This window comes from Ostrea edulis, chromosome 9 (genome assembly GCF_947568905.1).
Source record: "Ostrea edulis chromosome 9, xbOstEdul1.1, whole genome shotgun sequence".
In the NCBI taxonomy this organism is placed as follows: Eukaryota; Metazoa; Mollusca; class Bivalvia; order Ostreida; family Ostreidae; genus Ostrea; species Ostrea edulis.
The window spans coordinates 34,742,893-34,761,290 of record NC_079172.1 but is presented as its reverse complement, the minus strand read 5'-3'; the positions used below and the strand labels follow the sequence as shown (position 1 = coordinate 34,761,290).

The following is an 18,398-nucleotide window of genomic DNA, read 5'->3' as shown; positions in this document are numbered from 1 at the left end:
CACCTATTCTTATTGTAGTGAAAATACCGTCGATGTATTCTTATTGTAGTGAAAATACCGCCCACGTATTCTTATTGTAGTGAAAATACTGTACACGCATTCTTATTGTAGTAAAAATATTGTACACGTATTGTTATTGTAATGAAAATGTTAAACGCGCAATGCTATTGTGTAGTGAAAGTACTACGGATGTACATATTCACCCTACTGTACGCTAGCAGTATTACAAATCTACCCTACCAGTTAAATTGTCCTCTGAGAGTTGTATCAAAATAAATAAACTCGGGGTTACGATCGCGAGTTTGGCAACCCCGTCCCCTAGACCCCAGACAGTAAGACAGACAGAGAAATTTTCACTTAGACTCGGGAGGACGGCCGGGCATCACACGGTGGTATCACCCATAATCTGCTAACCACGATAAACCCCTGATCACATTTTTTTTTTATCAACTACCTAATCTTTACAACTTTAGATTAAATTTCAATATTTCACACTTTTATGCGTACGCGCGTAATTTGACAATAAAACCATTCAGTTTCAAAGAGCGACGAGTAAAAAGTCACTAAAAAAAACGGACTCGCCATCTGTAAAATCGCATCGGGTTGGAACATTTGGTTTTATAATTTTTTGCAAGCTTTTTTGTGTTATCTTCGCTGTAGGGATGATGCGATCAGTTTTTCTGTTATCTTTGCTGTAGGGATGATGTGATCAATTTTCTGCAGGTGGTAACAACTCGTTTTGGAGTTTTAAGCACCGTTCAGAATGGCCCACTTCACTTTTATGGCTGAGATTTTAAGGTTGTGCAGCAGGTGTCAGTCAGACTTGATCAGGTGTCTATGCAGAAAGTCAAGTATCCGTAAGAGACAAAGCATTGAGTACTTAATTAGTCCATGTGAATTTCGAATTTTCTTGAAGGAAGAACGCAAAAAGTGGCGGTTGTGGGCGCTGTACATAATAATCTTGAGTATCTAGTACAGCGAACTATGTAAGCGGACCTATGGAGATATGAATATAATCAGGCTGTCAACACAGAGCTCCAGTTTTGTACATAAAGCTTCCCAAAATTATACATTTACTCTGCGTTAACTCCTTCAGTGCCTTCTGAATGTGCTTTTCGAGTATTATAACGAATTCAATTTCTTTGGAAAGAAAGTGTAATTTAAAACAAGTTTCCAACAGATGCATTTATTTTTCCTTTCAAAGAAATAAAGATTCGACATATAGCATTTATTTGCTAAGGACTTCAAAATTCATTGAGAGACTTTAGGGGCTTAATTTTCCTGCTGTGAAGTAAAGATTTGTAATTCCTCTGTCAATCAGTGTCTATAATGAGGACCAAGTACACGTGACCGCCCCTCTTCAGTGGTGCGCAGTTGTTAAGATTTGTCAAGAAACTGTCACAGATTTCATGCATACAGACATATCTTGTACGGTTACAGGCAGAACGCACTTGACGAGTTGAAGTGTTAGGGTAATCACGGCCCGTTACGAGATTAACCATGTTAACAGAACTCGAGTCTTTCTATAGGAATGCGTACCTGTATCTTACATAACAAGCGGTTGGCTGATTTCAAACGAGGTTCGAAGCTCGAGAATCAAGCACTGTACGGTAGTGGAATTAGATACTGAAACACTCCCTCCCCTTATTCATGTGAATAAATTTGGGAACCATCTATGGACCCCCCCCCCCCCCCCCATGAAATTTCCAGGATCCGCACCTGTATGCAACGTGTTCTCCCTTCAAAAGCAGTGCCCTAAATTCAAATGATTATCCAATTCTGTTGAACATATAAAAATATTAACAACAGTTTCATAAGAAATTAAAGAAGAAAAAAATCACCGCTTCACATACATTTATTATAATAAAGGAACAACCGGTCCACTCACTCACAAACTTAGACCTCGCATTCAGTCGCCACGTACATGTAACACTATACACAGAATCCAGCACTGGATTTCAAAGCCTTTTTACGAATTCGAGGCTCTTTACTCCACTGGTTCTTCAGCACATGTTTGACTGGTTCCCTGTTCTCAGAAAAACAGTCCCCGCATTCTACGCCCCATGCCTTGTCTGTCATACATCACGTTAAACTTGTTCACAAACTGGAAAAAAATAATAAAAGCCTTTCTAATTTCATCATTGCGGATGCAAAAACAGATGATAAAATATTTAAAGATACATTTCTGTAACATAAGTCTGAAATGTCAGCAATGACACATTTGAATTGACCACAATGACACATTGATCGGTCAGCAATGATAAATCTGTCAGTGATGACACATTGAATAGTCACAATGACACATTGAACTGTCACATTGACACATTGAATACTCACAATTACATATTGAATAGTCACAATGACACATTGAACTGTAACAATGACACATTGAACTGTCACAATGACACATTGAACTGTCACAATGACACATTGAACTGTCACAATGACACATTGAACTGTCACAATGACACATTGAATAGTCACAATGACATATTGAATAGTCACAATGACATACTGAATAGTCACAATGACACATTGAACTGTCACAATGACACATTGAAAATCACAATGACACATTGAATAGTCACAATGACACATTGAACTGTCACAATGACACATTGAACTGTCACAATGACACACTGAACTGTCACAATGACACATTGAAAATCACAATGACACATTGAATAGTCACCACGACACATTGAACTGTCACAATGGCACATTAAACTGTCACAATGACACATTGAATAGTCACAATGACACATTGAATAGTCACAATGACACATTGAATAGTCACAATGACACACTGAATAGTCATAATGACACATTGAACTGTCATAATGACACATGAAATAGTCACAATAACACATTAAATAGTCACAACGACATATTGAACTGTCACAATGACACAATATTTAGTCACAATGACACACTAAACTGTCACAATGACACATTGAAAATCACAATGACACTTTGAAAATCACAATGACACATTGAAAATCACAATGACACTTTGAATAGTCACAATGACACATTGAAAATCACAATGACACATTGAATAGTCACAATGACCGGTCAGTAATGACATACTGAATAGTCACAATGACACATTGAATAGTCACAATGACCGGTCAGCAATGACATACTGAATAGTCACAATGACACATTGAACTGTCACAATGACACATTGAATAGTCACAATGACACATCAAATAGTCACAATGACATATTGAACTGTCACAATGACACAATATATAGTCACAATGACACACTGAACTGTCACAATGACACACTGAACTGTCACAATGACACACTGAACTGTCACAATGACACATTGAGCTGTTGTTAATGACACATTGAACTGTCAGCAGTGACACATTGATTTGCTTGTAATGACATAGTGAAATGTCCTTAATGACATTTTGAACTTCCATAATAATTCCTGAAAAAACATTCATTCAATTTGAATTGTTTCATCCTAAAGAAAAGAAAGAGGCTCATGGGCCACATCACTCACTGGAGTCACCTTGGCCCATATCTAAAGATTTTCCCAACATATTCGCATGTAAAACTTCGATCCCTACTGTGGCCCCAAACTATCTCCGGGGGCTTGTTTTTTTTTTTACAAACTTGAATCTGCACTATATCAGGAAGTTTTCATGTCTTGCGATAAACAACATCTACTCTACCCCAAGAGGGAAGACGAAACAATTTACCATTTACTTTGGGATTGTCCAAAAGTACAACAATTATTATCAGAATTTATCAGATATTGCAATTCAAAGGAGATTGAAATAGAATTTGATGTCAAAACTTTTATATTTGGTGACACAAAACAAAAACATTTCAGTTCATACAATGCATTACTTATAATAATCAAAAAATATATATATAGGAATAGATGCCAAAAAAATCAGCTAACAGTTAAAGCCCTTATAAATGATTGCAAACAATTGTATCAAATCAGTCAGGATAGTTATAAGGAAAGAAATGAATTAGATAAATTTAAAACGGACTGGGAAAAATGGTCTCCATTAGTCAACTGACTCCCTCCTCTCTCTCCTCTCTTTCTCTTAAAAAGAAAATGAACATTATGATATATATATATGTACGTTTAAATATATTCATATTCTTTTGTATCTACTTTTGTGCAAATGTATGTCGATTGAGTGAAATAAAAAACAAAAAAAAATAAAAAAAAAAAGTTTCTTGCACTTGCGTAGGTGAGTATATGAAGTGTTTATGTTTTATTCTATGAATAATTGATGTTCGGTTAAACTGATAACTAAAACATAATTCAACACATACTTTTCACTACCATCATGGGGAACATGTACACCCAGTTTCATGATCCTAGCCTTATTACACTACTTCATAATTACAGAATGAAAGTATGGCCTTGACTTTTGAACTTGAGAAATTACAAGCATCTTTTCTCACCATGGAGAATTTGACTATCGTAATGTTATTACATGTAGTACTAGTTTTATCCTTCCCACTAGACACTGACAAATGAACATACAGACAACAGACAGCTCCACAAAAACACCACATCATACCATTAATGTACAGCAGATCCCTGATTAAAAGCAATATTCGCGTAAAATCGCAAGATGCTACCATTGCAGAATCCAAAATATCGTCCTTAATTGCATAGCAATTTATACTACCCAGCCAATTATAATATGCGAATGGAAGAATAAAACTTCCACCACATGAAGTTTTTGCCTTTGCTATTTTTACAAATTGTGCAAGAGTTATTTCCTCATAAATGCACAATATATGAATGAATCTTGATAAATATTGTATGTCTATTTCAATGACTGGGAATTCCGATGGAAAGTAGAAAGTAAATATGGGAAACAAATTTTGAATATAAACTGTACATGAGGTTTTGAACTGTGACGTTTCACGTTGCTAATTATAGGCTTTCATGAAGTATGCCAGTGTCAAGCGTTGCAGTTCATACCCTCATGTATTTTTAAAACTGAATTTTATTTCTAAATACATGTATCTACTCTTGAAAGGAAACAAATAATATTTAGAACAAAGATCTGGGCATGTTTGTCAGTGTAACTCTAATCGGACCAGATTTGTTAATCTGACTAATTCATTAATCCGACTAATTGATTAATCTGACCTGATTTATTGTGTTGCAGCCCTTGGTGATGGTTCCTAGATAAGCCATCAGACAGACATCATTACATTGCTGGAAAAACAAAATAGCAAAACATTATGAATGTCATTGTTGAAAACACTTCTGATGAGTAAGGAAGACAGAGTTATTGTTCCTGTATTACACATTTACCAGCATTTAGTTAATATGACACTTTAATGGGGGGAAAAAAATCGTAAAACAGAGCTTGAATACTTCTTTTTCCTTTATGCCTTGACAAGGTATAAATACTGCATTACTGTGTATTTATTTCAGCTTATTCATAAGTTAGCATAACCGTAAGCCTGTGACTATTGGCACAATCATGAATTATCGCTGTGCACTAAATTTACAATTCTGTGTTCATTATTGCAGTTGTCATACTAGGGAGCTTAGTACCCCCTACCTCTTTTGTTTCATTATGATTACATATATGTAGAAAATCAACAGAATGCTTTGATTTTGTCTAAAGTTAAGTAAATTCTCTTCACAAAATTGTATATATATATATATTTTTTTTTTTTTGGTATAGATTTAATGTAGAGGTTAATTCTTGTATTGTCTTCAGTGTGAATTGGTCAAATGGGTTTGATCACTGGTGGCCAGATAGCTCAGTTTGTAGAGTATTTGACTAGAAATTCAGGGATCCCAGGTTTAAATCCTTTTCTGGTTTGTTGCTTTTCTCCCTAATTACTATTACAAGTGCAATGAGTAAAGATCACAGACAGTGAAACCTGCCTAAACCGACACCTGTGTAATCCGCATCACTGCACAGTCCGGCCCTTATTTTCATTTTCACTGTTTGCTACATTGTTTATTCCAACAAAATATTAGTCTCCCAGTGCATGTCAGATTAGGCCAAAAAAAATTTATAAATAGTTTCTCAGGCCAAAAATTTCAAATTTTGATGAGACAGACAGGTGTTATTTTTCTCATTTTTTATATCTTTCCTTTTTATGTTGAATGTAGAATGAGTTACCTTTTTTTTCTCATATATAGAACATGTAGAATAACTGATGAAATTTTGATTAAAAAAAAAAAAGTTTTACGTTACTATTTTATGTATACTATTAAAATTCCTCTTACGCATAAATGAGTATGCATTCAATAATTATTGATCAAAAAGATACTTACAATTATATCAAAACATTCTGAAAGTTTTACATAAATATCTATAACATAAGAGGTGCTTCATTTACATAACTAAACATGTACATGTATAAATTGAAAAAACCACCCAAATTCCATGTGGTACCTATTCAATGGATGCGACGGGGCCTCAGAAACTATGGAATAAATCTTTTTTAACCGTAGACAGGTTTCACTGCATAGATAAAATTACTCCACACTGTCACATGTACTGTACTTTGCACTGGTGATACATTTAGGAACTGGCTAGTAAAAGCATGATTTCTGTCTTCATGAGTGAAAAAATCTTGAATGGGATGTAATACAACTAACAAACAAATCAATTGACATATTTTGATGATCGTAAAATACTGTACTAAAACTGCCTTATTTTAAGTAATGCTATGTAAGAATTCATACAGAATGTATATGAACAAGCATTCGACATATTGCAGAATCAAGTCTCTCTCTTCTCTGAACTCATAATTCATTACATCATCTTACATTATAGAAGTCCTCTTTGAACTTTGGTGTATTGAGAACAGGCAGTCTGTAACAGAGACTGTAAGCTTCGCGTAGAATATCGTGGTTCTTTGGGACCTCTCCTACAACATAGAACTTAAGTTTTGTCATCTTACAAAAACATAATTTGCCCATTTTCATGGAAATATTTCAGACATATTACATGAAACACATGATTTCATGGTCCACAAATCACACAGCTCTCCAGCAGTGTAAAACATATTTTAAAAAACTGGTTATCTTCACAAGGAAGGCTTAGGCTAGCATGCATATGAGCTTGCTGTACACATATAAGTCTGCAGAACATCACATGAGCCTGCTATAAACATAAAAGTCTGCTATGTATGTACAAGCCTATTGTACACATACAAGCCTGCTGAACATCATAAGAGCGTGTTGCACATACATGAGCCTATTGTACGTATGAGTCTGTTGTACGTATGAGTCTGTTGTACATATGAGTCTGTTGTACACATGAGTCAGTTGTACATATGAGTCTGTTGTACACATGAGTCTGTTGTACATATGAGTCTGCTGTACACATAAGCCTGTTGTACATATGAGCCTGTTGTACATAAGAGCTTGTTGTACATATGAGCCTGTTGTACATATGAGTCTGCTGTACACATAAGCCTGTTGTACACATAAGCCTGCTGTAATGAGTCTGCTGTATATATGAGGATCATGAAGACTTAGATTAATATTTGTTTGTATAGTTAAGTGTCTTTGCTTCATGAATTGAATATCAATAGTCATGATTGAATTCTTCACTGCTAGCTTGAGAATAAAATTTATCAAAATACTGATAACAGTTGTTTGACAGTATTTCAAAAGACTTTGCACTGTATGATATCACTCATAAAATATTTGTAAAATACAATTTACTCTCTAAACTACAAGAGTTATCTCTCTTACATACCAGCCTGTACTGCCTTGATGTACTCCAGTATGATCTTCACACGACTGTGTAACATTTTGATAGAACTGTGCTGGGCTATCAGGTGTTCAGCCACTGTAATCATCAGAAAATATTTCATCTACAGTGTTATACAATGTTCATGATAAATAGTTATAATCTAGTTTGTTTTTTCTGATGAAGTATGTAAGAACTTTCCATACTTAACAGTTGACAATAAAGTCCATGATATCTAGCACTTGACAATAAAATCCATTTCTAATGCTTGTCAATTTGAAAATGAATACTTTTACAAAAAGACAATTACACTCAATAATTATACAAAGTTTTTCTTTTAATGCAGTGGATTTTTAGTCTGTTACTAATTACTTGGCTTATTTATACATGCTATATGTACCTGATGACCCCTCCCCAGTATCTGAGGTTGATACTCGTGCCACATGATCCACTCCTATCCTTTCAGCTTCCTCTGTAGCCAGTGTGTACTGTAGCTCAACAAACAACATAGTGGCCTGTAAACAAAATATCAACAATATAGCAGGTAAACAAGGTATCATAATGAAAATATCAACAATTCCTCAACAACATGATGACTCGTCAACAAAATATCAACATCATTCAATGACCTGCACAGACATATCAACAACATGATGACTCGTAAACAAAATATCAACATCATTAAACGACCTGCACAGACATATCAACAACATGAAGACTCATCAACAATATATCAACATCATTAAACGACCTGCACAGACATATCAACATGATGACTCGTCAACAAAATATCAACATCATTCAACGGCCTGCACAGACATATCAACAACATGATGACTCGTCAACAAAATATCAACATCATTAAACGACCTGCACAGACATATCAACAACATGATGACTCGTCAACAAAATATCAACATCATTAAAGATAGACAACTAACACAAACAACTAACACAGACAACTAACACAGACAACTAACATAGACAACTAACATAAATAACTAACACAGACAACTAACACAAACAACTAACACAGACAACTAACATAGACAACTAACATAGACAACTAACATAGACAACTAACAACTAACACAGACAACTAACATAAACAACTAACACAGACAACTAACAGACAACTGTGAGCACATAGACATTCTCTCAGTGGAACTTTCAGGTTCCTTCTGATCAAACTTAACTGTACATTAATCTTTTGATGTGGAATGAATAGAATTTACAACCTAATATGTAGCAATTATAAACACTGTCAATTTTACTTTATATCCTCTCTGATAAAAAGAAAATGCTACATTTGAAAAGAAAATTTTTAAATTATCAAACTTCACTTAACATATAATGTTTCTTTATCAATTTAATATGTACTTACTTCATTGTTCACCAGGTCTATCACAGACTCAAAAATTGTTACTGGAAGCTGTAAAAGAGAAAGGACACATTCAATCGAAGATCTATAAAATCAGGATATATTGACTAGTTTGCATAGTTCTTAATTTAAAATTTCAAGTGTCAAAACTGGATTATGATTGATTGTATCTTGTTTAATGCCTCTCTTGAGAATTTTTCACTCATATGGAAACGTCATCAAGACCAGTGAAGGGCTTCAAATTTAGACCCTTGCTCGGCGCTTATGGCCGATGAGAAGTGAGGGTTCTTTAGCGTGTCACACCTACATGTACCGTGACACGGGGCATCCGTTTTTAAGGTCATCTACGAGGACCAGTGACATTCACACCTGATGCCGAGCGCTTGACGATGGAATTGTCACTACCTGTTTCTATAATTTAGGTCTGTCGCAGCTGGGATTCAAATCCCGGCCTTCCACATGCAGAGCGAACGTTCTAACCTCTAGACCACTGTGGCAGTCAAAACTGGATTATGGAAAATACTTAAACAAATATACAACTTTGACACAGATAAAACATTTCATTAGGTTCAGCACTGTGTCTACCTCTGCACCACACGATCTTCAAGCTCAAGTCAATTAGTGTCTAATATTTTATCCCTCATGTTCTTTATATTTAACAGCAGTATTTATGTCTAGTATGAGCTTAACAAAAGTTAGAGTACAGTCTTCCATATGTTGGGTAATTCCGGTGCACTAGAAGGTGGCCTAAGAGGAAGATTTGGCAAAAGTAAAAGTGCAAAAATTTCTATTCACATCAATGATACTTTCTAATGGAAACTGTGCCAATATGTAAAATGCTAAGATTTCAAACTACTTTTACAGAAAAATCTGCTAAATATTCCCCGGTGCCAAAGTTGTCAAGTATATGATATTTCAATTCACTAACTGTCTGGCTAGAGGAGACAATCTGACAAATATAGGACTCGTGTTTATTTAACATCCTGGTACTTACATCTGACTGTCTGGCCAGGGGAGGCAATCAGACAAATATAGGACTTGTGTTTATCTAACATCCTGGTACTTACATGAACATCTAACTGTCTGACTAGGGAAGGTAACCAGACAAATATAGGACTCATGTTTATTTAACATCCTGGAACTTACATCTGACTGTCTGGCTAGGGGAGACAATCAGACAAATATAGGACTTGTGTTTATTTAACATCCTGGTACTTACATCTAACTGTCTGGCTAGGGGAGACAATCAGACAAATATAGGACTTGTGTTTATTTAACATCCTGGTACTTACATCTGACTGTCTGGCTAGGAAAAGCAATCAGAAAAAATATAGGACTCATGTTTATTTAACATTCTGGTACTTACATCTGACTGTCTGGCCAAGGGATTCAAACGGACAAATATAGGACTCTCATTTATTTGACAGATCTGGAGAAAGAGAAAAAAACACACATGGACATCTCCAATAATGTTAAAATTACATAATACAGGACACAAATAACTATGGAGAATTATTTTCTAGACCCATGCTAAACTTCATCAACCTAATCATTAATTATTAAATAATGTTAATCTTGAGCTGCAATGATTTAAATAATTTTTAATATTTTGCCTCTTACCTGTTTGTGGATTTTAATGTCCAAGAAAGTAGGTGTGTCCCCAGTGGAATACCAACCCAGGAAATCCATGTCACTAAACACCTGTTTAACTGTAAAATGAAACCCATGTCACTAAACACCTGTTTAACTGTAAAATGAAACCCATGTCACTAAACACCTGTTTAACTGTAAAATGAAACCCATGTCACTAAACACCTGTTTAACTGTAAAATGAAACACATGTCACTAAACACCTGTTTAACTGTAAAATGAAATCCATGTCACTAAACACCTGTTTAACTGTAAAACGAAATCCATGTCACTAAACACCTGTTTAACTGTAAAACGAAATCCATGTCACTAAACACCTGTTTAACTGTAAAATGAAATCCATGTCACTAAACACCTGTTTAACTGTAAAATACAAGAGGTACTGTGAGCAATGCTCACTAAGAATACCCCCCGCTTACCCCAATCTCCCAAAGGGTGTTGGTAATAGGTATAAACTACCTCTTTTCTGAGTGTAAAAAACAAATGGCATGACAAACCGAACCATATTGCTACTTCGATGTCCAGTGCGCGTGACCTTTGACCTTTTGACCCCAAAATCGATAGGGAACATCTTCATCCCATGGGTAGTCCATATGTATGATATGGTGACTGTAGGTGGAAAGGATAACGCTTTAGAGCCCGGAAACCATATTGCTTCTTCGATGTCCAGTGCGCTTGATCTTTGACCTTTTGACCCCAAAATCGATAGGGAACATCTTCATCCCATGGGTAGTCCATATGTATGATATGGTGACGGTAGGTGGAAAGGATAATGCTTTAGAGTCCGGAAACCATTGCGTCTACAGACGGACGGACGGACAGACAGACGGACAACCCGATTCCAGTATAACCCCCCCACAACTTGTTGCGGGGGGTATAAAAATCCATGTCACTAAACACTTGTTTAACTGTAAAATGAAACCCATGTCACTAAACAACTGTTTAACTGTAAAATGAAACCCATGTCACTAAACACCTGTTTAACTGTAAAATGAAATCCATGTCCAGTGATTGGGAAAGCCATGCGCCCTGCGCCATAGTCCCATTCAGGTGAAAATTGGCGCATTAAATTATTTAATTCATGTGCCAAAGTGCGCATTCATTATCGATTATAACTTAAGTTTTTTTCTCTAGAAGTGGATTGGGTACGACTTACTTATTTTTGTACTTTCATTTTTAATTCCTATGTATTCTGATACACCGAATCTCATTGGTTGAAGCAATAGGTACAAATCAAAATAGCTATTCAATAAACTATCTCCTCTTACACCACATCTCATCACGTCTTCTTAAATGCTTATTCTTTAGCGTTTAAGCTTCGGAAGTCCAAGGACATATATAGAACAACAGAAAGTGAAAAAAAAAATACTAATGAGAAAAAAAACGGGAGACTGTCTTCAAATACAAATACTGATAAAGGCAATTATATCGTTGAGAAGGCGACATTGAAACAAAGAAGACACATTTTCAAGAGCGGTGGAAAAGATCGTGGTCATGGTTTAGTTTCAATTAAAACAATAATGTTCCACTGCTCATTTGCTATTTATTGAAAATGGCCATTCAAAATATGTTGATGGCCCATTAAATCTGAAAATGGCCCATTGAAAACTTGAACCGTGGGGCCATAGTTCCATAGGCCATTTTGGCCTTCCCAATCACTGCATGTCACTAAACACCTGTTAAACTGTCAAATGAAATCCATGTCACTAAACACCTGTTTAACTGTAAAACAAAATCCATGTCACTAAACACCTGTTTAACTGTAAAACGAAATCCATGTCACTAAACACCTGTTTAACTGTAAAATGAAATCCATGTTACTAAACACCTGTTTAACAGTAAAATGAAATCCATGTCACTAAACACCTGTTTAACTGTAAAAGGAAATCCATGTCACTAAACACCTGTTTAACTGTAAAACGAAATCCATGTCTCTAAACACCTGTTTAACTGTAAAATGAAATCCATGTTACTAAACACCTGTTTAACTGTACAATGAAATCCATGTCACTAAGCACCTGTTTAACTGTAAAATGAAATCCATGTTACTAAACACCTGTTTAACTGTAAAATGAAATCCATGTCACTAAACACCTGTTTATCTGTAAAACGAGCATGTATGATATCTTTCAATTGTTATCAGATATCTGAGATATTGGAGTGAGTCTGACATCTTTGAATTGTTTATTAGAGATATTATAGAGAGTCTGATATCTTTAAATTGTTAATATAGATATTGGAGCAAGTCTGATATCTTTAAATTGTTATCATATTATATCGGAGTGAGTCTGACATCTTTTATCAAATTGTTATCAGAGATATTGGAACAAGTCTGGTATCTTTAAATTGTTATTATATTGGAGTGAGTCTGATATCTTTAAATTGCTATAATATTGGAGCAAGACTGATATCTTTAAATTGCTATAATATTGGAGCAAGACTGATACTTTTAAATTGTTATTATAGATATTGGAGCAAGTCTGATATCTTTAAATTGTTATTATAGATATTGGAGCAAGTCTGATATCTTTAAATTGTTATTATAGATATTGGAGCAAGTCTGATATCTTTAAATTGTTATCATATTATATTGGAGTGAGTCTGATATCTTTAAATGTTATTAGTAATGACGCACACTGCTCCTCCTTCGTGTTGTAGTACTCCATGTTTATGATTGTCTCCCCTTCTATCACATCAAACAGCAGCTCAAAGGAATTCATAACCTCAATGTTCCTTCCCTTCTGTTTACCAATCACAGCCCCCAACACTGAAATAGATGTACAATGTTTACTAATCACAGCCCCCAACACTGAAATAGATGCATAATGGTAACCAATCACAGCCCCCAACACTGAAATAAATGTATAATGTTAACCAATCACAGCTCCCAACACTGAAATAAATGTACAATGTTTACTAATCACAGCCCCCAACACTGAAATAGAGGTACAATGTTTACTAATCACAGCCCCCAACACTGAAATAGATGCATAATGTTAACCAATCACAACCCCCAACACTGAAATAAATGTATAATGCTAACCAATCACAGCCACCAACACTGAAATAGATGTATAATATTAACCAATCACAGACCCCCAACACTGAAAAAGATGTACAATGTTAACCAATCACAGCCACCAACACTGAAATATATATGCACAATGTTTACTTATCACAACCCCCAACACTGAAATGGATGTACAATTTCTATATATATCATTGGCCATTATACCAATGTCCCTAATACTGAAAAAAAATTATCATGTCCCTTATATCACTGCTCAAGAACAGGTGTATTGAACGCAATGATTTAAATTTTGGGCCCCAAGCTTTGAAAATTCTTTGTGTTGTTGACTCAAAATTAGAATAAACCAGAATCAGGAAACTACATCTCCCATTGTTCTCAATATATATTCAATCCAAAGAAAGTACAGTACATGTATTGAATGTATACAATGCTCATGAAATGATGGGAAAAGTAGCAGCATGGAATTGCTTGATACATGCATGAAGTATCAAATGCACAAATAAAACACATGTATCACAAATACACTGTGTACAGTATTATATGTATAGATACATGGAAAAGTAGAAAAAAAGTACATGTTTTGTATCAAATTCATAAGCTAATACATGTACTATTTCATTTGAAATTCTTTGCATTTTCATGATAAATCATGAATATCGGGGCATCATCACAGAGCTTGAAAGTAACTTTTTATGTCACCAGTCCAGCCGGACTGATGGGGTACAATTTCAACCAGTCCGCAGAAAAATTTACCAGCCCAACAGTTTTCCAGAAATAATTAAACATATTTTGTTAACGTTATTAAAATGAAATTTAACTTAATGTAGGTCCTTAGTCCTGGATTTTTGGGGTTTAGGTAGCATTTTTTTGTTTGGAATCAATAAATTAACATTCAGAGTAATGAAAAAATGCAAATTAGATAAGGATTTCCACATTAATTTTCATTACAGACACTACTGAAGTCATGTACCCCTATGTAGATTTTATGAAATTCATTGGAAACGGTTATTTTAAAATAAAAACAACAAGAAAATTGTTTAATTGCATTTATTTATCAAGAAACATGTCAATAACTAAAACACGTCATTTTCAATATGTTCATCAAGTTTTAGAATAATAAGTGCAGAATTATTGAATTACCATTATTCTCCAAAATGTTAAAAAACGAATAAATGTGGACACAACTTCCTTATAGCATGATTTACATATCATTTTTTCTGTTTATATTAGTAGATGTACATCTATTATTATAGTTATTTATGAAAAAAATCCATACCTTTCCTTAATAATTTCAAATTTATAGCTTCTAAAGTATGTATACCCCCATAAAAAATCGAAGTCTGGCACCATACAGCTGAGCTATTCAAAATCACTCATGGATAAAAAATTTACGTAATTTCACGAAAAGACACAGATAATGATTCCTTATCACCTTGGTAAAATGTTTGTTAAAAATTAAGGAAATCTATCGCATAAATAATTTATTGAAAACGGAGTTATTGTCCTTGGATTCAATATTTTGAAACATATCATTGACTATTCAAATATAACTAAGACTTTTGAAATACTTTATGGCTGACAATTTTTTAAAAATAACTATTGAAAAAGACTCCAACAAAATTTATGTTCCAATCATTAAATCATTGACTTTGTAAATTTAAATCTTATGACGTCACAGGAGTGTGGAACTACGTTAATATGCCTCAAACAATATTGTAACAGTTAAATGTGGGATTTATATATATAAGAATCAGATTCGTCTGATATCTACAGATCGAAGCATGCCAAATGTGTGTGTAAAATTTCAAAAGTATATATTCCAAAATGAAGCTTAAGAAAACTAACCAGTCCCATCGGACTGACTAAAACAAATGTCAGTCAATCCGCCAGACTTTTAACTAGTCACAGACTGACGGGCATATATGTTAATTGCGAGCCCTGACATCATGGAATTACAGTTTGACTAATAATAACACATAAACCTTCACGAGTTATTTGATTTTTAATGCATGTGAATGTGTGATAAAGACAACATCATGGTCTTGTGATTGGTTTTGCTGTGGCAGGAAAATTTACTGCCTTTGTGCTAGAGGATGCTGGTAATTTACAGACATGGTAAATTACCAGCATTAAAAACACCCAAAACGGTTCCAAGATACATCCACTTAACGCAAACGAGAGACAGCATAGGTACTCCGTGTCAATGCCAGAAAATGAAGGCAAAACAGTATTAAGATTTTTAATTTTTTTTTTCCAGCTATATTACAACCACTTTAACCATAGGTGCTTGTTTCATAGACTTCATGAGTTATGCTATTAAATAACACGTGTTTTAAAATAGCATAGCTTACCAAGTCTATGAAACAAGCACCTGTGACAATAACCCAAGACAACAAGCCTGATTGAGTGGAAGTGTAAAGTACAAAAATAATTATTCTCATTTTAACCATAGAATGCATTTAGATCATGCAATATTTGTGCATGTTTTATATCAATAAAAATAGGCCTTTTGTATTGTAGAATGTCGAAAGATTTTATTAAATGTGGACATTCACTGGATCTGATAAACCAAAACTCAGTATTCTAAAATAAGTATACCTAAATAAATGTTGCATACTGTCACTGGATTCATCTGACCACACGTGAATCTTCAATCAGTTCTCTCTTACGATCATGTATGTACCTTGAATTGGTTTTCCTTCTTGAGCCCGGACTCGAGTCCAGTGTTCAGATATGTTCATGATGACCAGTGGATGAAGAGACACAGATACGCTGCCTGGACAACTTGTGGACGCCATCACACTTCCACTAGGACTGTCCACTTCCATTTTACCAGCCATTTCTACACAGGAAATGGCAAACACTCCAACCTGGTCAAACTCCTGCTCAAACTCAATCAAAGTGATTTTGACAAAATTGTTTGTATTTTCCTGTGTTCTGTATTTTAATAATTCCGAACCCGATTAAGAATTAATTTTAAAACCGTATTCTATCCCCGATGCGTAAATCGTGAACCCACGAACAGTGCTATAGTACATGTATGTCTGTCCGAAGCACTATTTCGACGTGTTAGTAGTGTTTTATTGAACTTATAAAAGACATCACACATAAAGATATACGTATATAAATCAAATATAGAAAGTAAAGTAAATAGTTCGTTCAAAAGTCATTATTTGATGTGATAAACAAAGCCTGAGACTTGAAGTATACACACACTGTTATTACAGGAGACTTCAATTTTCCAAATATAAACTGGAATTTTTGGTCCTCCAACGATCGTTTAAGTGGTGAATTTCTAGAATGTTTAAGAGATAATTATCTCCAGCAAGTGGTTGACAAGAATACCAGATTTAGGATTGACCATGAGCCCTCACTATTGGACTTGATATTTGTTAATGATGCAAATAGCATTATGAACATTGAGTATACGGATCCCTCAGGATCCAGTGATCACTGTATTGGAGTTCGAATACAAATGTTGAGTTTAAGGACTTAGAAATGAATTAGATATTGACTGGGAAGCTGAGTTTAAGGACTTAGAAATGAATTAGATATTGACTGGGAAGCTGAGTTTAAGGACTTAGAAATGAATTAGATATTGACTGGGAAGCTGAGTTAGAAATGAATTAGATATTGACTGGGAAGCTGAGTTAGAAATGAATTAAATATTGACTTGGAAGCTGAGTTAGAAATGAATTAGATATTGACTGGGAAGCTGAGTTTAAGGACTTAGAAATAAATTAGATATTGACCGGGAAGCTGAGTTTAAGGACTTAGAAATGAATTAGATATTGACTGGGAAGCTGAGTTTAAGGACTTAGAAATGAATTAGATATTGACCGGGAAGCTGAGTTTAAGGACTTAGAATAGAGAAAAATATACCAAAAAGTAGACAAAGAAACTCAAAAGGAACTTATCCACTTAGTAAGGAAGCAGTGCATAGTATTAAAAGGAAGCATAGACTATGGGGGAAATATATGGAGGATAAAAGTAAAGAAAAGTACCGAGAGTATTGTAAAGCCAGAAATAAGGTTAAAAAACTTACCCACAAGGAAAGGAAGGAGAAGGAAGAACAAGTAGCAGAAGCAGCAAAGACAAACAGTAAGAACTTTTGGTGTAAACTCTAAAAGGAAGTCTAAAAGTGGAGTATCAGAATTACACGACAAACAAGTAGATGGAAATGTGTTTATAGCAAGTAGGCCTAGTGACCTTGACAAAGCAGAAATATTAACAATCTTTTTTAGCAGTGTATTTACTGAAGAGGATAAGAACAATCTTCCAAATATGAACGAAAGAGCTGGAAGTAATACTAACACGGATGATTCGATTACCCAAGAGGAGGTTAGAAAACTACTATTAGACTTTAATATTACAAAGTCTCCAGGTCCGCCAAATCTTTCACCACTGGAATAGTACCAGAAACATGGAAAAAAGCAATAATCACAGCATTATTTAAGAAAGGTGACAAAAAGTTGGCATCCAACTACAGACCGGTGAGCTTAACTAGTATCCTATGTAAGACTCTAGAAAAACTTACAAGAAAGAGGATTATCAACCATATGGATAGTTTTAACCTCTTTAGTGACAAACAGTTTGGATTTATGGGTGGTCGATCTAC

At 34.7% G+C, this 18,398-nt stretch overlaps 1 protein-coding gene across 1 annotated transcript; it reads right to left on the bottom strand.

Moving 5' to 3' along the window:
- Nucleotides 1-1,839: 1,839 nt before the first annotated feature.
- On the bottom strand, nt 1,840-16,753 carry LOC125659404 (COP9 signalosome complex subunit 6-like). Its single transcript, XM_048891073.2, has 10 exons — nt 16,464-16,753; nt 13,385-13,516; nt 10,720-10,808; nt 10,466-10,528; nt 9,103-9,150; nt 8,119-8,233; nt 7,725-7,817; nt 6,788-6,888; nt 5,141-5,209; nt 1,840-2,104 (listed from the first exon to the last, which is right to left on the bottom strand). Exons 1-10 carry the CDS (start codon nt 16,618-16,620, stop codon nt 2,033-2,035), a joined length of 939 nt encoding a protein of 312 aa, XP_048747030.1. The 5' UTR covers nt 16,621-16,753; the 3' UTR covers nt 1,840-2,032.
- Nucleotides 16,754-18,398: the final 1,645 nt, after the last annotated feature.

What these genes read in the sequence shown, in the direction of transcription:
- LOC125659404 (XM_048891073.2), bottom strand. Translation starts at nt 16,620, where the DNA reads ATGGCTGGTAAAATGGAAGTGGACAGTCCTAGTGGAAGTGTGATGGCG. An exon ending in CAACACGAAGGAGGAGCAGT is followed by an intron (nt 10,809 to 13,384) that starts GTGCGTCATTAC and finishes TTCATTTTACAG; the next exon opens with TTAAACAGGTGTTTAGTGAC. An exon ending in TACTGGGGAGGGGTCATCAG is followed by an intron (nt 7,818 to 8,118) that starts GTACATATAGCA and finishes TGATGATTACAG; the next exon opens with TGGCTGAACACCTGATAGCC.